The 22,156-nt window shown below is 38.5% G+C and overlaps 1 protein-coding gene across 1 annotated transcript in view; it reads left to right on the top strand.

Moving 5' to 3' along the window:
• Nucleotides 1–22,156, top strand: part of VWA8 (von Willebrand factor A domain containing 8) — a gene marked incomplete at its 5' end in the record, with an annotated part of 200,100 nt that overhangs the window by 12,671 nt on the left and 165,273 nt on the right. Inside the window, 3 exons of the mRNA XM_084274913.1 lie at nt 960–1,037; nt 12,317–12,447; nt 14,893–15,003. Of these exons, the coding sequence (XP_084131039.1) occupies nt 960–1,037; nt 12,317–12,447; nt 14,893–15,003 (320 nt within the window). The remainder of the gene's footprint in view (nt 1–959; nt 1,038–12,316; nt 12,448–14,892; nt 15,004–22,156) is intronic.

The following is a 22,156-nucleotide window of genomic DNA, read 5'->3' as shown; positions in this document are numbered from 1 at the left end:
AGCCTTACTCCAGGAATCCTCTCCATCCTTGCACATGCGCTACAGTGCCTGTTGGGCAGTGAAGCTGGTGTTATCTTCAGCAACAGTAATGGAAAAACATCAGTTTACTGGAGTCATCTTAGATCATGGTCTTAATTCTTGGCCCAGATGGTCTCTTGGGAAAAAAATAAACTTTGAATTTGTTACCAGTTGGCAGCTCATATTTTTGGCTCCACGGGTTTTGGGTCTTGTGCTGTTTTTCTGTGTGACCACTGCCGCCTTGGTGCTTGCCCGTTTCCTGGCTGCAAACTAGATTCCACTTCATGAGAAAGCACACAGGGCATGACCTACAATTTAATTCAATTGTGGGTACAGAGTGACAGATAAGGCAAGCAGGTCCTAGTAAGAAACCAGTAAATAAAACGTCCAAGTGATTTAGTTTTGGAGAAATCCAGAGCAAGAAATGCTTGAGACCTCTTAAACCTTGGAAGGGTCCCAGTTTCTACAGCTGTACAGTCAGCACAGGAGGAGCCTGCTGATACTGATATGTCATTTTGTACCTCCAACAGGTACTGTTTCAGGCTGCTTTAAAACTCAGGAAACCCCTACAAGTGTTTCTCACTGCTAGTTCTGTTAACAAACAGTCTAAGGATTTTATTTCAATAAATCAATGATGGGGTTCTATAGCGAGCTTGAATTCCATCGATCCCAACAAAGTAGGTTATGGTTCTAACAAGAGCAAAAAAAGAAAGAAGTCAAGGAATATTAGTTAAGCGTAAATTGCCCAGGTACCTCATCTGTTGAAAAGCAGCAGAGTAAACTAATAAACAGTAAACTAATAGTTCTCAAACATAATAGAAACTGCTTTGTGATCATGCAGTCAGCCTTACCACAGCAGGCTAATGATTTAAACTTTAATATAGACACAGTAAACATTTGAATCTTCGGTTCTCAGATTATTATTTTTTTTTCTTTTTTAGGTGATACTGTCACTATTGGAGATGTGTCTTTTAAAATCAAAACACCGAAGAACCCAGAACTTGTTCCACAGAACTACGGTAAGAATCTGCTTTTCATCTGAATGGGTTTCAAAGTTTTATTCAAAAATCCTTTACTCAAGTCACCCCACAGACTTTACTGGAATTATCTAACAAATGTATTTTGAAAAAGCATGCAATTTGGGGAAGGCATTCTTTGCTGAGTTCTTTCCTCTATCTCTGGTTCAGCTGGTTATACACAAAAAAAATAATTCTTCACTATGAGGGTGTTAGATCACTGGAACACGTTGCCCAGGAAGGTAGTGGAGGCCCCATCCCTGGAGATATTCAAGGTCAGGCTTGATGGGTCTGTGAACAATCTGTTCTAGTGACAATGTCCCTGCTTACTGCAGGGGTGTTGGACTAGATGACCTCTAAACATCCCTTCCAACCTAACACATCCCATGATTCTATGAAATGTCTTAACTTTGAATGTAACTTGTCCCCATTGATCAGTGGGACAGTAAGAGGACAATCTATATATGTTTAAATGTTTCATCCAAAAGGGATCTCATCCAGCAATTATTTCTGGATAATACAGTAACCTCAAATTGTAACAGTTCAAAATTATCGTTCAGTTGCAGTATGATTATATGTCCTAGGAGTTCTCTGCTGTATGGCAGATGTGTGGTGTTTTTTTACTGTGATACTTAGTATTCCCAGATTGTCATGTTGTTGTCAGCAAACCGTCAAGTTAATGGGAAGTCAGTTGCATAGTGATTAAAAAATGCTATCAAATACTTACAGAAGTCACAGCCAATTATTCACAATAACAACGTGCATACATATCCTTACAATTAATTCCCCTTATGTTTTGATGCGTTATTAAAAATGCCACAGATTCGCAGCCATCCATATTTCCTGTTTGCTTGTTGAGACTACATCCTTCTTGAGCTTTCCCTTTTCCCCCATGGATCAGCACGTGAATCACTGTGATGTTTCCTAGGATGGTACAGGCCAGCTCTTTCCTAAGGATCCAAAACGATTAGTTACCCTTTGTTCAGTACTTTCACATGTAGGCTGCTGGATGTCCGAAATTTCAGTTAAAATAAAAAACACCAACAGCTGATTTTTCCACCCACATAAATTCTCAGACCAAAGCCAAGCACACATGGTATTTTAAAGGGATATGCAGGTCTTATACTACACTTAGACGTGGCCAAGCATTGAGAACTCTCTCCGACTGTCATCGCTGGGCTTGTGAGGTCCTGCAGCTGGAACCTGAGTATAGTCATTCACTTTAAGCCAATTTGCTTTCCAACACGTTTAAATCTGTTCTGTGACATGTTTTGAAGAGGACACCAAGAAAAACTGCTGGAACAGTGCTTCTTTGGAGGGCATGGAGGGGTTTGGTTTGGGTTGTTTTTTTGGAGGGGGGGTTTGGTTATGTTTTAGAAGAATGGCATTGATCAGTAGATCAGTACTAGACTTGCCATTGCACAGTTGGCAGAATGGCAGATAACTGCTTGCAGGGAGATACCGAGGGCAAGAGAGGTGCTACCAGGTGTAGAGAGAGTGCTCCTGGTACAGTATCAGCAAGGACAGGAGCTGCTGTATAAAGGTTTATATTGTTGAGTTTGTAGGCAATAGTACTTCATCAGATGGGCTTTAGGTGACTCTGTTTGAGCAGGGGTGCTGGAAAAGATGACCTCCAGATGCCCCTTCCAACCTCAGCTCCTCTGAGTCCTTATTTTGTAGTGTGTGGGATAGTATGTTTATATTACTCCTGACATGTTTAGATGGCTGTTTTTTAACTCTCTTCTGTAATACAACCTTTCTTCTCAAATTCGTGTCCTTTGGGAGCTGTAGCAGGAATATAGAGGGAGATTTTGTTTGCTTTCAGTCTTTGATGAGTATGAAGTCTGCCAGTGGTCTAGTAGTCCAGATCTCTGGTCTGCATCAAGTCTGGATTGTGTGCTGCTTAATTCCTATTCCCCAGTAGGCATCACGCTGCGATGCTTTCCTGCCAGGTGATCTACAGTACCAGACATACCCTGTGACAAGTGCCAGTCGGTCCTGTGATGGGGTAGCCTGTGAGGAAAGGGTTTCTGGTTTAGGCTGTAATGACACTTCCCATACTTTGCAAGTTCCCTGGGAATGAGGCCAAACAGCTGAGAACTGCTGCTCTGTATTGTTTTATAGCTTCTTAAATGAAGAAGATAGGGTGTTTTTGTTTAAATCCTTTTCCTAATTTATTCCACATGCCTGTTTTCTCATCTTGATCATGAAGGAAATACATCAGGTGTCTATGTCAATGACTAATGTGATCTATTCCACTTATGTATGTTTCCTGTAGATTGTTTTGCTTTCTGGTTTTCTGTGCTCTACCAAATGAGTTAATTTTAACAATACCTCCCTGCCTTCCACTCTTCCACACCATGCCATTACATGTTTTGGTCAATCTGGACTTTTCAGCGAGATAAATGTTGGCTCTAAGCTGCTGTTACAGCATCTCTTTCAGTTCTTTGGATTGGGAAGATAAGAGAATTATGAGAAAATTTAGTATAATCAAAGAAACAAAGATTTTTCTAGTTAAAAATTCTAAGAATGGAAAAGTGCTTGAAAACTAGTATGACAATTAAAAAGTTATTAAAAATGGAACTATAGAGGATGATGGGATCTTAGCTAAAATCAGATACTGCAACTAAAAGTAAAGTTTATTAACACATTTTAAATATATTAATTATTAGGTTGGGGGATGTTAATAATAATGACTGAAAGGAGCCTTTGTCATGCTTGGGATATTGTTGTTTGTCAAAATTCATGTACTTAGAGTAGGATTACTTAAGGTACAAAATTTTGCTGAAAAACCTAAGGTGTATTACTCATGTATTTAATAGCAGAAAATAAATTTCAAATACTTGAGTACAATTTCTTTGTATATTTAAATGTAGGATTTTTTAAAATTCCGTAGTACTTAATTTCTGTGGTTGTATTCCTATGGAGAAGGAAGTTACATTCCTTTGGTGAAATTAAGTAGATTGCATTGACTTCATGTCAGTTATCTCCTCTTTAGAGATAAATTATCTCCTCATTTAGAGAATATGTGCATTACTTAACTGAAGACAATAATTTTCTTGTTTTAAGAGTGCTTTTTGTTTTGCTGTGTGAATGATGTCTATAGATACATGTTCTGGTGTAAAATAGGTGGACATAGTTGCATATTTCTGCCAATCTGTAAACTGAAATGTTATGTATTTTGAAATTTTATTATAGTAACTAATATTGCATTTAATGGCATCATTTCTTTTAAAATAAGACTAGAAATAATTTGGTCCTCCAGTTAAGTGGGAAATATGCCTGAAAAGGTCTCAGACATTGCAATGTGTGCAATGTAGTAAGAACTAAGAGGAGGTGAATTGGAGCAATTACAGTTCATCTACTAGTACTGCTTATAATATTGTTTTCTAGTTCATCAGTTGTGTAGAATAGAACGTTTCTGCTTTTGTTACTCTGCCAGATAAGAGCCATGTTAAAACACAGTAATTTTGAAAGCACATATCTGTAATTTATAGCAAATTTCAGGGATGTTAAAAGTTACTCTAAACTGAGCATTAGTATTCTAGGTTTAAAATAGTCTTAGACTATGGAGAAAAAAAGTAACACAGTAAAGAATAGAAGTCTATTAAGTGCCTACAAAACTTTACCTTTGTCGTTTCATCAGTTAATTGATTCAGCTGAATCAGCATAATTGATCTTCATTTTTAGTATTAACAGATTAATTTTTAAGTCCCTTTTTGAACCTTGTTGCTGATGCAGGTACAGGTGGCTACCTTGTTTTCATGCCCTACCTAACGAGTTCTGTATGAAGCACTCCCATTTTGTGTGTTACTATAAAATATTAATTTGTTTTGCTGTTGTTGGCAAATGGCTTTTTCTTGGGAGATGGTAATTAAAAGTACATAAAATATGAATTGTTCTTTTTTCTTTTTGCAAGTGACAAGTAAAAATGAGTCATACACAGGGGAATTTTGTTAATGGGGTTTCTGTCATAACTGTGTCTGACACGTTCTAGAAAGAGGGCACTTATTTTTGCTCTGCCTGCTCTTTTGTCAGTAAAAATAAAACATAGATTTTAAAAATCTAACCATGCCTGAAAAGCATGATCGTTTCTTTAATTATGCTTTGGAGAAACTTTGTACAGCTTTCCATGATAGTTTAGATCTAAAATTAAATTGTGAGAATGCACATACATTTTTATATTTTTAAAAGTTGAGTTCATGTCAGTGCACGGTTTTCATTAGTAGTTTCTGGAAATTTTATGAAGATTACAGTGTACCTGATATTTATTTATTAATATTGACAAAATAATGCCTAATGTAGCTCTTCCAGGACACTTTGTTCAGCCTTGTTAAGGCAGGTAAAGGGATGTTCTCTTGCAACACCACTTTGGCTCATTTGGTCTCAAAGGTCCAAGTGCATTTGGGAGTTTGGCTTCAGTCATGTTACATGTAACTGCACCTAGGGAGGAATTACCCTGGGCACCAGTACAATTTAGGGATTGGGCTGCTGGGAAGCAGCTCTCTGAAAGAAGGACTGGGGAATCCTGGTGGACAAGTTAAGCATGAGTCAGCAATGTGCCCTTCTTGTGGCCAGAAGGGCCAATGGTAACCTGGGGTGTATTAGGAAGACCATGGCTATCAGGTCAAGGGAGGTTCTCCTCCTCCCCCTCTGCTCTGCCCTGGTGAGGCCACATCTGAAATATTGTGTGCAGTTCTGGGCTCCATAGTTCAAGACAGGGCCCTACTGGAGAAAGTCCGGCGGAGGGTTACGAGGATGATGAGGGGACTAAAGCACGTCTCTCATGACGAAAGGCTGAGGGAGATGAATCTGTTTATCCTGGAGAAGGCTGAGTAGGGATATGATTAATGCTTATAAATATCTGAAGGGTAGGTGTCTAGAGGAAGAGGCCAGACTCTTCTCAGTGGTGCCCAGTGATAGGACAAGGGGTATTGGGCACAAACTGGAACACAGAAAGTTCTGTCTGAACATTAGAAAATAATTCTTCACTTTGAGAGGGACAGAGCACAGGAAGAGGCTGCCCAGAGATACTGTGGAGGTGATCCTGCTCTGGTAGGGGGGAGGGACTAGGTGATCTCCAGAGGTCCCTTCCAACCCCTACAGTTCTGTGATTCTGTGAAATTGATTAGTTTCAAACAGTGTGTGGTTTTGTGCCAAGTGTCCTGAGTCTTACTAATGTGTGATCAAATGTGATGTGCATGTGTACAAGGGATTAAGTGATAAATCCTTTTGGTTTTGTCAGTTGAGATATTCAGAAGGCAAATTATCATGAGGAATTTAAACAGAAGATTTGTGTGCATAATAGTGGAATGAATTTTAAAAAATGAACCACTAAATGGATTTCAGTGCTTGAAAAAGAATTGTTTTAATGTTGAGGAAATTGTGGCTATTTCTCTGTAATAGGCTCAGTGGTTCAAGCAATTACTATTAGTTATTCTTCGCCTGAGAGATCAGTATTTCCTTAACCATAAGAGTCCTCTGTGACCCTCTCCAGAATGGTACACACCAGGTGCTGAAGCAGGAGCAAGCATCTATATTCAGTTATTGCTCAAAGTAGGTTCAGATTTGCACTGGAATGTGTGTTTATTCTTCTTTCTGTTGAGTTTAAGTCTGAGTGTCAGAGTGCAGCACATTACAGAGATAGGTTTTATTGCAGGATGACCATAATTTTGCCCTAGCAAAGATTTCTTTGTTGTTACATTTCTTCTTCTCTAGCATAAAGAAGGGTGCCTGTTACCAGACATATATGGGGAGAGTTTTCATTTAGGCTTGTAACTGATCTTCTACTTGTCTGTTATCTGCCAGAATCTGAAATTGTGTGGTTTTGGGTTGTTTGGGGTTTTTTGTGAGCAGAGCTGTGAATGTTTTACAGCATTATCTTAGTTTTGTCTATACCAAAAGTGAGGCACAGGGAGACAGGGGGATGTGGAAACCTTCAGTGAAGGTCTAGGTGAAGCTGAGGAAGTGGTCTGCACCATTCTCTGTGCTTCAGAGCAGAGTCAAGCGGAATCCAAACTGGTTTTGAGAGAATGTCCTTCCTGTTCTTAAATGTGCTGGTGAAGCTAAAGCTTCTCTGCACACTTTGCAACAGTAATTAATGATTCTTTTATGAAAAAAAACTTTTTCTAATGCCTCATTTAGATATTTTTGGACGTCCTTTTAGTTCCCCGAGGCTTGTTCTATCTAGAGTAAGCGTGATGTACAGATTACTTTTTTTTTCTTCCCTGATTCTTCCTTGCATATTAGAAAACAGTTGTTATGATTTTAGTCATTTCTTCTCTTGACTGAATTCTTTAACTTTTACATATCTCCCACACTTCTGATAACTCTTCTTGTTCTTTTCTAGAATCTGTTGAACTTTTTCTTGCTGGACTGATCTCTTGCGCTCAAAAGCAGACACAATATGTCACTCCAGGTGGAGTCTGAACTACAGACAACTGCTCTGGCTATGCATTTCCCTATGAGTTGTACATCCAGCTCAGAATAGCTTCATTTATGCCATGTTTATATGTCACTAAGAGAAACGTAGTTTTCTGAATCCCATTCAGTGTTCCTTCCAGAAAGCTGTTTGGTTTTACATGATTCCTTTATATTGTCTTTTCATTTACACTAACGTGGAGAAATATGATTTACCAATGTAGCTCTTCTACCTTCCTGTGAAGCAGTTTACTTGGATGAATTAAATGAGTTTACAGTCTCATTCAGGACATAACTTCCCCCTTTCTAAGCCCCTGAGAAGACTCACAACTTATTTCCTTGCAAGAACAAAAATTTTTGGAATGAAGAGTGTTCCCATGAAAAATTTATGAGGAAAAATAGTATTCCAGTGAAAACTGTCGGTGATGTAACTGCGTTATGAGACTTTGTAAACTCCTTGGACACAGCACATCAGTGTAAAATTGGAAGAGCAGCAGTGTTTTACTTGTGAGGGCTAAGTGATAGCAGCTGAGAGCAGGCCATGTCTGAGTGCCTCTCTCCTCACCTAGGCTGTGCTGCCTCCTTCACTGTGTCCTGGGCAGCTCCCTCTCTTCCTTCACTGTTCCCCAGCCTGCGCAAGCTGTGAAATAGTCTCAGTCAGTGTGGGGGGGTTTTTTTTGAACATTTTCCCTTTTTGAAATGTGTTTATGTTTCTAGACAAAGCCCCCCCTCCTTGTCCCTTCCTTCCTCAACCGTGTTTCACAGTGGCTACCCTCCCTGTTGGATGTACTACAGACCAATGTGGAAAGCTGAAGGACCCCCTCGGTAATCAGCTGTGAGGGAGATCTTTCCCCCCTGCCATGAACTTTTGCTTCCATTTGTAAAAGGAACCATTCTCAGACTCTGAACATAACACTGTAGAAAAGGTTTAGGGTATGCTGAGGTCTTTTTTTTTATTGAAATAGATATATTGGTGTCTTGTAAGTGTCTGTTGGTTATTATGTGATTGACCAAACTAGTGTCATACAGGGACGTGAGTTCTAATGTATTTTGTACCACGTCTGGGATGGATATTCTTGGGAATCAGTTCATTTAACTGTCTGCCTCTGAACAGTGGGAAGAGGTAGGTGTCTCCTTCATATCTGGGGTTTCTTCTGTAGGTGGGACACAAGGACTTGCCGGCAGATACTGTCTGCTCTCTCCAGTAAATTTTACGGCGTCAGTGAGTGTAACACGTGCCAAGATTTCAAGTCTGAGTGAACTGGAAAATTTCCGAGGCAAGCATAGCCATTTCAGTCTTGGTTTTATCAAAAGCTGATTTGTAGATCAAACAACAGCAGCTGCTGCATTTGCTTTAAAATTGACAACAGTTTCTTCTTTTCTTATTTCGGGATTTCTCCATTCAGCTTTGACTGCTCACTTCATGAAATGTTTGCGCAGATTCTGCTAGGTGTTGCCCTACTTAGCACGTATTACAAAGCAGTATCATGCAATTTTTCTTTTGCTGGCCATCCTTGATACACGGGAATAGCACATTGTAGTGCCGACTACTCTCCTGCATGTGCCAGATGGTGTCTTTGAGAATACACTGTAGAGGCTTCCTACGCACCATCCTGCAGATTAAGAATATAGGGCCAGCTACTCAACTAGTGCCAATCAGCAGAGTACCACTAAAAAGATTTTGCCAACCCAGTTTGCATTAGATACTATCTGACTCATGGGATAATTAATATAAATTGCTGTAATATACATGCTGATGCTTTTTTCAGCTAATTTGCCCTGTCTTCTAAGTGTCATAGAAAATGATTATATGCTGTTCATGGTGAAGTTGAAGAGAGAGGAATTTTTTCATGTCATGTTAGAGGAGATGTAAAAGCTTTGCAATGCAGATGCCGCAGTGAAACTAGTCTAAATATATAGAAATAATATTTAAAATACTGCATGTGTGCATCTGAAGTTGCTTTTGAAAAGCATGCTGTGCTATGGAAACAGTTTATGCAGCGTAGACTGCATGTACAAAGAAAATTGGACATCCTTCTGATTTTGGAAGGACATACCTGGGAAACCAAAGTAGGCTTGGTATTTGGAGTGATGTACTGATATTACATGCTACATGTTGGAATAGAAGGAACTGCAAGTGAAAGCTACTGCCATGACAGTTCACCTTAGGGAGTGCTTGCTTTGAATTGTCAGCCTTGTTTGCAATGGGCTTCCTTTGAGTAAGTTTGCAGATGGTCAGTGTGCTGACTTTGTGATTGAAAACATGTATCATAATTGCTTCAGCTGTAGTCTGTATGTGAGGAGAATGATGTGAATGGTGTAGCAGAAACCCTTTTCTAAGGGATATATTGATAAGGAATTGCCTTTCCTGTCCTTGTCTCAAAAAAAGAAGAAAAAACCAGCTGAGTTAGGAAACTGTAGGAGAATTTTAGAATTTGCATTTTGCATATTAATATTTCAGAAAACATTTGGACTGTTTAAATGCAATGACAAGAACATGAGTGCCTTTACATGTATATTACATTCCTTAACGTTTGCAAGGGGATCACATTCCAAAGATTATAGATTTCTTTCTTTGAATGCTGTACACTCATGTTCTCTTTTACATGACAGTTTGTCTTGCAGATGCTGCCGAACATTCTTAAATCCTGTTTCTATTTATGGAACCACTTTTAAGTCTGACCCGAGTTTTTTCTTCAGGCCATCCTAAAAATAAAAAAGATAGATACACATGTTAATGAGAATTAGACCAGAGGCATTTGTAGTCATGTGGTGTCAAAGCTGTTTTTTTCATGCTTCCAATGCATGACTTTTGACATGAAAGAATTCAGTGTTTCAGCAGAACTTCCAAGTTTATTTGTCCACCTAAAGTGGACTTCATGTTTTTTGAGAATAGCTATTATAAGAAATACACTAGAGACACATTGTCATGTTCCTACAACAGGTAGGAGTAATAATGAATGTGCCTCTTGGTGAGATCTCTGGTACCTCTAATATACTTCTTATTTGTGTGGTGCTTTTCAAATAACCATACATGCCCTGCTGCAAAGTTTGGACAGCAGTTCTTCTGATGGGATGTATTACCCTTTATTTCCCAAAGATTATATGTTAGAGGAGCTTTCTTAATTTTCTGGGAAATTTCCTAGGAAGGAAGATATTATTCTCTTGATGGAATGTATTTGCATTTGTCCTGTTGTATGTGGTATGCCTGATGTTCTTGGAAAACAACATTGCAGTGAAGAAGAATATTTTCTTCTTACTTTTGTATGATCTTGTAACACCATATATGAGAACTAATGCTGGGCATCTTAATAGAATTTATTTAAAACCAAACTGTTTATTTACAATTAATCTGAAAATTCTAACACATTGTTTGCTCACCTATGTGTGTATGTTATTCCTGTTCGTATTGCTGTTAAGGATGTAGACTTCTTTGGAAGTGGAAGATTTCAGATGGTTTTCATGACTGCCACATCAAAATATTCAGTTAAAATTTGTGATAAAGTATTCCTTAGTCACTTTTATGCTTAAAATCAACATAAACCTCACGCAGTGTTTTAATACCATTTCTATGATTTTTTTAAAAATAATTTTAATTCTGGAATACAGAGATTCAGCAGTGAACTGAGTCCCCTCAGAACTGAGAGGCACTATTGCTGTCTGTCTGTCCTTAACTCTGCCCTGCAAGTCCTGCCTTCCCTGCCACAGGAAAGGTGATGTAGAACCAAGGGATGTTTTTTTTAAATTTTGGCTTCTCATTGTTAGCAGTAATCATACTGAAGCCAGGTAAATAACCAGGTTTTATTTTGAAGATTTCATTATCTCTTGCTCCTTTCTTACTGTGCTTGAGCATCCTGGACACCACTCTTGAAGCTCCAGCTTCAGACCCCATTGTTAGTCTTGTCAGATCATTCTGAAAGGAACCATCTATGTACATGTATACAGAAATCTCCCTCCTGGCTTGCTTATGTTCTCCTCCTGCACTAGTGCTTTTTGCTAGAGGCTATGGGAAGGAGTATTCTGGAGGCAGTGTGATGCACAGCAGTGGGAAAGGTGCCCTTCTTTCAGTGTGCTCTTCCTGCATGGTGTTTTCTAGGGCTGCCAATGTTTCCATACGTGTGGTAAAGGCTTTAGTTTAATGATAATCAGGTTATCGCTTTTTTAAATAATAAGGGGATGGTATTCTTAATAGGAATAAGTGGATCTGCTTTGAGTTGTTTCTTATTATGATTTTGGAAGCTGCATGGTATTGATGTAATAGCATTGCAAGGTTTGCATTTCCTTGATAATTTAATTCTGTGCTTTATTGTGTCAAAATGTAAGCAGGAATGCAGTTGTCCTTTAAGTAAATAGCAAATTAAATATATCACTGATCATTAATCTTAGTCTGATGCAAGCAGAGTTTTCTTGTGGGGTTTTTTTAAGCTCATGATTCATAGAAGCACTGGGATATAGGCTGGTTAAGTCTTTTACAATTATCAATAACGTATCTATATTATATTAACTGATGTTGAGAAATCCTCTCAACATCGGGTAATAAAACCCAATCTTTGTTTTGATCAGTTTAATGCAAAATGAGAAGCACCATAATTTGTTTGGTTTTTGTTGGTTTGGTTTTTTTAAGACGAAATTGGGCAGAGAAGAAGGTAATAGGTAAGATAGGTATATAAACTTATATGTAAATTAAGCAGTGTAATATAAACTGTTTGTAGAATTACCTGCTTTCCAGCTGTCCAGCTTTAGGGCAGGACATCTTCCATCTTGGTTTTATATTTGGACTTAGGAACAAAAAAGAAGTGTGAATGGCCAGGTATCTGACACTTTAAAGTTAATTAGTGTGTTCTTATCTTTGTGTTTCAAAGTGACAGATTCCTTGGCCCAGTCTGTAGTCCACCACTTAAGATGGATAATGCAAAAAGATCTTCTTGGCCAAGATGTCTTTCTAATTGGACCTCCTGGGCCTCTCCGGCGATCTATTGCCATGCAGTATCTGGTAAGTATGTTTGTTTAAATTCTTGGAGACATAGTCATTAATGTCAGTCATTCCTCTACTAGCCAAATTCCAAAAGATCATCCCAGGAAATCTTATAGCAAGCTACTTTAGGAGGTAAATAAGTTTTTCCATTAATGTGTTTTCCAGAGTTCAATTTATGTTATAGATGAATACAAAGTACAGACATTTTAATACATGTTTTTCTGCTTAAACTCTGAGGGGGGGGAGGAAGAGTTGGAAAACTGTGTTACCATATGCTATCACAAATGGAGAAACAGTTTGTTCTAGGCATTATGTATGTTAGAAGATTAAGATATCTGCCTACTGTTACAGACAACAAATCGTTTTTGCTTCGTTATATAAAAAAAGAAATGAAGGATTTGGGAGAGGAGTGTTCTGAGTAGCATTTGGGAACTGTTATCATGAGTGATCAGAAAGAGCGTATGATCCTCGCTTGTAATGTGGGAAGGACTTGCCTACGTTCATCTGCAAGAACCGTGGCAGCACCGTGTGCAAAATCTCACGTTTAAATTTTTGGTGCCCTTAAGTGATAGGAAAAGGGGATTGTCTGCTCCAGAAGGTGATGTGGGTAGGACTTTGCCTTCAACTCTATGTAGACTCTGGTTGGGTCTCAGAAGGATCACAGATGGAGGTATGTAAACCGTCATACAGATTAGCCATTCCTTTAAAAATAGAAAAAATACTAATTCTAAGACTTGCTCCCAGAGGTGAAGTGTACAGAAGAAACCTGCAAGAGTTTGAACTTTGCAAAGGAGGGCAAAGATTTCTTAAATCAGCAAACCAGATATGCTACCTCATAGCTCAGTGCATTCCTTAAAGTCCGTAAGAGTTTGGTATAACCTAGAAAGTGGACTTAGGAAACACCTTATATGTAAACATGGGACATAGAATGTGTCTTGTCCTGCACACTTACTTTTTCAGTGCCATGGCAAACATTTACATGAAGGCTGGTCTTTGCATGTGAGCTGATACATGCTGTGGGCCTGTTTATGAAGCTGTGTAAGCCCGGAAATCTTTTATCTGCTGATGCTGAAAGCTGCTACTACTATGTGTTCAACAGGGCTGATTGTTGAAGAAAACTCTCCTGTATTTCACTTCCTGGGGTTCACTTTTGGTTTGTTTGTTTAATTACAAGAAAAGATAATTGTATCGTTTAATTATAAGAAAATACAATTGTATCTACCTGCAGCTTGAAGGATTGCTGGCTTTGTAACCAGTAGGCACTGAAAAAGAGAAGAAATAATTTTCATGAGGGTTTATATCTTTCTTTGACTTCTTCACACAACTGTAGTTAAAGGCTGCCTCTATAGAGAGATGTGTTAAATATACCATACCTTTAACTGAGGAATAAGGGCTAAGAATATTTCAGCATGAATCTGTTTCCTAGCAGAATGCATAACCCAGATATTGAAGTAGCAGGAACATCAGGTATAAATACATGGGTTGGGTTTTTTTTGCCTTAAAGATAGAAAATTCTAAGTATATCTCATATTGAATCAAAATAAAACAATAACTCAAAGCTTCATATATTTTAAATATTTTATAAGTTTACAGATGCAGACTGCATCTCATGACTTTATAAGAATGTACTGGTTCTAGACAGGCCAGAGTTAACTTCCCCAAGCAAGCAGTCCAGGTGAGTTGAGTTAGGCCTGGCTGTTTTCCACACCACCTGACATCACTCCCCTATAAAAGGGCTGGTTGAGGAGGGGTACTCCTGGGTGCTTCTGGGCAGGTCTGAGTGCAGCAGGGTACTTGTTATCACTGGGTGTGAGTATAATTTGCCACGGGCTGTTATTGTTCCCCGTTCATGGTGGTTTTGTCAGTAAACTGTCCTTAATCCCAGAAGCTCTGTCTGTTTCTCCTCTGGGAGTGAGTCAGCAGTGTGTGGTGCTTAGCCACTGCTTGGGTCTGAACCACCACAAAGAACAATGTAGTTCATCAGTATACTGGCAAAGCATGTACAGGTGGTTATCCCAGTTATGTGATAGTGTGTTACTGAGCAGTGAGAGTTGAAGCTTTTCATTCTTTTATGGAAAATTTCACAGATTTTTAATCAGGATTTGCAGATGCTGATTGTTTTTCACAGTCTGGAACCAAAAGATTAACGTATTGGGTGTTACAGATGTTCAATGGAAAGAATATATAGCTGGCTATTACGTTTTTAGAACAGGTTTGAGGGAAATGAAAGTTTATTGAGCAGAAATTCAAACCATTTGTTTGAGGCAGAACATACTGTAAATGTTTACAAAAATAAGAGATTCTAGCTTTTGTTCAGGGTTGTCTCAGATAGCTGTGTGCTGCTAGAATTCTTTTTAACAACTTTACCACGGGGCCTATCGTTAATGTTCACTTATGGTTGTTATAGTTTTGTTTGTATAGTTATAGTTTTATTTTGTAATAACTTCAGACTGTTGTCCACAGGAGCTTACAAAGCGGGAGGTTGAATATATCGCGCTATCAAGGGACACCACAGAAACCGACCTCAAACAGCGACGAGAGATAAGAGATGGTAGTGCTTTCTATCTTGATCAGGCAAGTTGCAGTCACACACCACCTGATTATTGTTTACAAGAAGTTTGAAAGAAGTCATCGTTTCTATAATGAAAACTTAGTATGTGGCTTGCAGACTTACTGGCACGTTTCTGATGCAGTTAGAAAGTCTCATATAACACTCTTGTTTTCATTATTACCGAAAACATTATCTTTACCCAAATCCAGGATTACTCTGTCTCTTAAAAGTACTTCAGGGCTAATTTAGGGAGACGGGTTTTGATGTGCTTCAGTAATGAGGAGTGAGGTATATTCTGTGCAAATCAGATAAGCACTTCTTTTGGTGTGTCTTTTCCCAAACACTTGTAGCACGTTAGATGTATTCCTGAAAGGAATTGTCTGATCTAACTTCATTGATAAAGAGACTAGTTCATGTATTTTGAGCCTGCTGCGTGTTGTGAAACCTAAGCACAGTAAATGGAGACAATAGGAAGATTTGATTTGAAAGCTCACTGCTGATCTAGGCTAAAATAATGATTTTAAAACACCTGACATCTGTATTGCCCCAACCTGTTGGCTGATTCAGTACAACCACAGAGTGACTTTGCTCAGGTGAGATTCCTCTTTGTAAGTAATCAACAGCATGTCTCCGTTTTGCTTATGCAGGTGAAATATACTCTTCATTTAGAATGTCTTATTTTCCTAGATACCTAAAATTTGTATACAAGTTAGGTTTCTAATTAAGTAGGGTAGATCAGGTCCTCTGATGTAGAGTGAATTTAAATGTGTTATGTAAATTTTTCAGTTGGTGATGTTACAAAGGTTAATGGTATCACCATCATAGGAGTGATTTGGTGGAAGACCCTCAGAACGAAGGATAACAAGTGATCTAAATTTTTGGGGGGTTTTAATTACTTCTAGGACTTTCAATTCTCTCATGTTTGTCTTGTAGTGTGAGGGTTGCATACAATGAGATAAAGTACTGCACTGTGGATTAGGATTGTAAATGACTTCTTATTTACCAGAGGATAAGAGCATTTCTGTAGGCTGTGGGGTTAACTCATTAACTCGTGTTAGCTCCATGCTTCACTGCTGTTATGGACAGGCTTATCCTTACATTTGCAACAGAGTAGTCAAGGAATTTACCACTGGTGTAAGAGCTTTAGTTAACATTTGCAAGAACTGTAAGAAGCTCGCTCAGATGTGAAAAGGTCTGTTAAACGTGTATTTGTCTGAAGACTTCAATCCTAATGTAAGCACGAGGGAGCTTGCTTCACTTCTGTACAAGCTATTTTGAGCTTGCTAAAGTAAAGGTCTAAGATTACCTTTGTTCCTCAATCTGTTGGAGATTTCCAGTTTAAAGGATTTTACCAGAATCTAGCATTGCAGTACTGCAGATCAAGACTTTGCTTTAGGAAGGTACCAAAGTACTAAAATCCCTTCATATGTTACTTACAACAAGTGTGTATTTAAGCTCTGAAGGGAAAATAAAAAAATAAATCATTGGTATTTAGATGAGCACTTGGAAATTGTTGGAAACACAGAGGATGAATCCGATAGTGATGTTCCAGCTGAAATTTTATAACCCTACATTTTAGTTAAAGACACATAAAATATGGTAGGTACATAATATTTAGAACCATCAGATGTACAGAGGGGGGCAACAATGAGAGGCTGAAGTCCCTTGGTTTGTTCAGCCTGGGGAAAAGGAGACACGGGGGAGACCTTGTTGGGTCTGTGGCTTCCTGATGAGGGGGACAAAGGGGCAGCTGCCAATCTCTCTATAGTGACCAGTGATAGAACCCAAGGGAACGGCATGAAGCTGTGACAGGGGAGGTTTAGGTTTGATATTAGGAAGAGGTTCTTTACTGAGAGGGTGGGTGGGCACTGGAACAGGCTCCTCAGGGAAGTGGTCACAGCACTGAGCCTGAATGAGTTCAAGAAGCGTCTGGACGATGCGCTCAGTCACATGCTTTGACTTGGCTGGCCCTGTGTGGAGCCAGGAGTTGGACTCAGTGATCCTTATGGGTCTCTTCCAACTCATCATAATTCTATCGCAGATCTAATTATAGATCAATAATAAAAGGGAATAAAGTTTTACAGGTTATATGAAGGTTTGAGTTTTAATTAGTTCATTTAGTGATTTTTTGGAGATTTGCAGATGGCTTGTACCGATTCAGAACATCACAGAAGTTAGACGGGACTCCTTAAGCACCAGACTGTGAACTGTTACAAGACCGAGAAGGCTGTATCAGTAGGTCTCCTTAAAATATTCCCAAAAGAGCTGTATTGCTCCCATTGCTGTAGGTGAGCTAAAGAGAAGGTGAACTCATATGAGATACTGAAGACACGGGCTAGGCTTCTCAGACTTATATGCCGTTTCCCTTCCTGTGGGTTCTCATGCTTGCTCCTTGTGACATCTGAGAGAAATTCAAGCTTTCAGCAATCCTTGAAAGTCTGGTTTCCATAACATCCACTGCACAAATTCTGTGGGTCAAATAAAACTTAGCCGTTGTTTGATAGATGAGGCTCTTGCATGCAAGTCATAATATAGTAATGTAGTTATCTTACACTTTGAATAATAATATACTGTAACAAAAGCTGGCTTCTTGTTACCAGAAATAACTCTAATATAGTGAATCATCACGTTTGCAGACCCACAAAGGTTAGCAAAATTGTCTTTGAGTGATTGTTAAGATATTAGGGTTCTTTATAGCTCTACATTTAATAGTGACAGATTAAATACTGTAAATTGATATCTCAGAGGTTTCAAAACATCTGATATATTTTAACATGAAATTACTGAATATGATTGCAGTTAATTACTTACAATAGATGTGGAAGATGGTGATTTGGAAGCAGTGACTGGAATTTCTTATTGAAATGTATATTGAAGGCCCAGTGTATCAAATATCCTCGCATATTATCAGTTCTTAGTCTGGGAGCAAATCAAATGGGAGAAGATTTGGACTTAGGAAGTTAGAAGGGATATCTGACAAGGGACAGGGGGAGGAAACCAGAGGTTTTTCTCAGAAATAAAGGCAAACATTGAACTATTAAATTTATTTCCAATTAAAATGGTTTCAAATAAGGGACTTATAATGGGGAAACGGGGATTTATTTGTTTTCATTCAAGTACTGACAGAAGAAAATTCAGTTTTCTTGTCTTTACCTTGGGCAATTGGTTTTGGTTTTTAGCTGTTAATTCACTGTTAAAAGCCTCAGAAATGTCATTATTGCTGTTACTGAGGCAATTTATTATGTAATTTATTGAATGGGTTAATTGTGTTGTGTATCAAGTAATTAGTCAAAATTACTTTATATTACTTAAATATTTAAATGGCAGCTTCAAATTTTGCTTTTATTGATAGAAGAGCTTACCCTACAGAGTAGTTTTTCTGTTGTTCTCTGTTGTTGAGCAACCAACTTGATTGACTCAGTATGGAGATTCTGAGCTCAGCCTATTGTATTTTCAAATCTGAGGTATTGGATATTTATGTCTTCCCCCCTCCTCCCCCCCGCAATTTCTGATGCAATTTTGCTTGTTACCATGTGTGTGCAGGTATAAAAGGCACACCTCTGGTTTCAACTCTTATTACTATACTACATCCTTCTATGTTATTAGGAAATGCTGTGTTATTTTAATGTAATGGTTGCAACTGGGAGAACAGGTAAGCCATTTTGTTAGTGCTTGAGAGGATTGTGCCACAAACCGTGCTCCTTGGAACATCTGGTTTTGTTTGCTCTGCATCTTTTTCATTGAATGAAACAAGCTTCCCAAGCAAGACTACTTTATTTTACTATTTTACTTTTCCATTTCAGACAATCAAACTAACTAAGACTGGAATAAGAGTAAAAAAATGGTGTGGTTATGTGCTGAAAAATTACAAATAAAGTGTTTAAGAACTTCTTCACAGTGAAGGTGCCAGAGCACTGGGACAGGCTGCCCAGGAGGGTTGTGGAGTCGTCTCCTCTGGAGATATTCAAGACCTGTGTGGAAACCTACCTGTGCGACCTGTCCTAAGGAACCTGCTTTGGCAGGGGGATTGGACTTGATGATCTCTGGAGGTCCCTTCCAACCCCTACAATTCTTTGAATCTGTGAGTCATGGTTTTGATGGTTTGCTGATCAAGCTGTGTCCACTGAGTGGATATGTAATACCACCGTCATTTCTGCATATACAGAATCAGACTCAGTTTTCTTCTGTCTTTGAATTATGTAAGCATACTTGTTTTGATAGAATATTTTTGCATCCCTGACTGTACTGGTATTGTAAGTTATTCAATGATAACATTTAAAATTGATTGTCAAGATACCAGAAAAAATTATCTTCTCCTGTGGCTTGAAAGATTTCATGTGGTAATCAATGAAACGCCCAGGGTGACAGAAATGACAACTTTAACTGGCCTGTCTGTAAAATGAACACGACATGAAATCCCCAGAAGTAGCACTTCACAGGCTTGAGTTTGGTTTCTTTTAATCAAAAAGGATTAGAAAGAGAATTATAAAAAAGGACATAAGATTGAGGGACTTTATAATCATATTTGAGATTGTGTGTTTATACACATGTATGTGTTTGTGTACACATATATACAAAAAAATCTTTCTATATTCTAGGAAAGAGATGGGTAAGCTTTTTTAAAAAATTACCAATGAAAATTGTTTAATTGTGTGACCTGTTAACTTACTGCCTTGGAGGCGATGGTGGATTTTTGATGAGCTGGTCAGTTAGCTACAGCAAAGGCACTGTCAGAAAGTATAATTTAGTTGACTGTCACTGCAATATCTGTCTGTCTGGTACAGGGAACTAGACAGAAAAGTCTGTAAAAAGAAGAGGCAAGCCATACAGTGCTCCAGAAGTATGGAGGTTACTATTAGTTTTCTTCTTGTGTCCAACACTGTAGAGGAAAAGGAAAATATTAGGTAGAGACCAAGAGTTAAGGAAGTTAATCTTCAGTAACATTGATGTGGCTTATATTGTATCTAAAAAGAAAATGCATGATAAGGACCCCTGTATAATCTCTTAACTTGTGGAACTGTTTTTTTTTTAATCATTTGTAATACTTCTTTTTTGTTTCTAAAAGTGTCATCATTTAAGTGGATTTGTTAGATTAGCAGTTCAGACTCTGGTATGTTGCTTTGATGTAGAGGGTATATAGATTAATACCTGTGATGTAATGAGAGGGATAGTAGGACTGTGTATTTTAATTCCTTACGGATTGCAATAAATTGTGTGGGATTCCTTTTTCTTATGTGTGTGTCTGTTACATACATATTCTACTTTCTTTTCAGGTAGTATTTCCTACAATGCTGTAAAGGGCAATATTTTGTAATTTGTGGGGTCATAACATTCATAGGCAATACAGAGTTGTTGGTGTTCTTAAAGAAAGGGATTTACAAGTGATAAGTCACTTCATCTTTTTTTATATGTCTGTCAAATACTTAATTTTCTTTTTATTCTTTTATTCATCAGGAATAAAAAAATTAAATACCCCATCTCCCTTATTCTTGTCCAGAAGACAATATAACCCCCCCTGTTTCTTTGTTTCCAGGTATTTGCTCTGGTTAATCTGTTCAGAATCTCATATTGTTTGTTCCTGGGCCAGATCTCTGCCTAAGAAGCAAAACGTTTCACACACCTGATGTAAATGGACTTTGGTACTAATATACCTGGTGTGAAGCAGCTAAAATGGCTGGACCCTGCCTGGATGGGGACATCATCTCTTGTAAATAGAGTTTGTAGGCACTGTTGCAAAAGCACTTGACTGATGCTAGGGGAAGGGGTGATGGAAATAAGAGATCACTTGACTTGTGGTAGGTCAATTAAAGGGAAAAAATAAAATTGTGTGGAGGAAGCTGAAATCAATGACTAGGAAATGAAAGACTATTTCAGTTCTCGTCACACAAACTGATTTATGATCTTATCATATGTTGATTCACTTTGGGCAAAATTTTCTAGCCTAATTATCTGATTCAAACCTTTAGTAAATACAGGTTGTTTCTTTCTTAGTTGCTTTTCATTCTGTGCAACGGCATTGCATCATGAATGAGGTACTCACCAGTTCAGGCCATTCTTCTTCACTCAAACATTAACTACTGCAGACAGCTGGAGTCTCTCTTTGGGCGCTAACTACCCTGGCTGACAATGCTCTGATATACTGTGAATTCTCTGCCTCTTTTTTAATAAAAAAGGCGTGAATAACTGTATTAAATGCAACCTGCCCTGTAATTTTCCTAGCCTCATGGGGGAAAATTAGCTATAAAATCCACCCAGAAAACATTTGATTAACTCAGCAGGGAGGTAGGCTGAATAACAAAGATGTAACCCCCCAGCCACTATTACAGAGGGAGAAAAAGGATGAATTATGTAGTTCTTAAGTTACTTTCTAAATTTGACTCACTACATAGTTACTGTTACATTTATGTTAATAAAACCTGAACATCACATTTGGAATATATGTAACTCAGTATATATGTGGCCTAAATTGTAAAATTCAAACCCATAGTTTGTTGTCACTACAAAGTGAAAAATTTTGTAACAAAAAATCCAATATACATTTTAGATGAATTGTAGGCTTGTTTTTAATCTCATCTTTTAATGGCATTATACATTCAGAACTTTTTTATTACATACATAATCGACACAGCCGAGCACAACATTGTTGTCTCTAAATTGGAGAGACATGGATTCAATGGATGGACCACTCAGTGGATAAGTTACTGGCTGGATGGTCACACTCAAAGAGTTGTCAACAGCTCAATGTCCACATGGAGGTTTGTGACAAGTGATGTTCCTCAGGGGCCAGTACTGGGACCAGCACTGGTCAACATCTTTGTTGGTGACACTGACAGTGGGATTGAGTGCACCCTCAGCAAGTTTTTTGACAAGAAGCTGTGTGGTGAGGTGGACATGCTTGAGGGAAGGGATGCCATCCAGAAGGAACTTGACAGGATAGAGAAATGGGCCTGTGCAACTGTATGAAGTTCAACAAGGCCAAGTGCAAGGTCCTGCATCTGGGTTGGCACCATCCCAAGAACAACTACAGGCCGAGCAGTGAATGGATTGAGAGCAGCCCTGAGGAGAAGGACTTGGGAGTGCTAATCAATGACAAGCTCAACGTGAGCTGACAGTGTGTGCTAGCAGCTCTGAAGGCCAACCATGTCCTGGGCGGCAGCAAGAACAGCATGGCCAGCA

This window comes from Gallinula chloropus, assembly GCF_964237585.1.
Source record: "Gallinula chloropus genome assembly, chromosome: 1".
Taxonomy (NCBI): domain Eukaryota; kingdom Metazoa; phylum Chordata; class Aves; order Gruiformes; family Rallidae; genus Gallinula; species Gallinula chloropus.
Note: the sequence above shows the minus strand (reverse complement) of the source record. Positions and strands in the feature narration are given on the sequence as shown.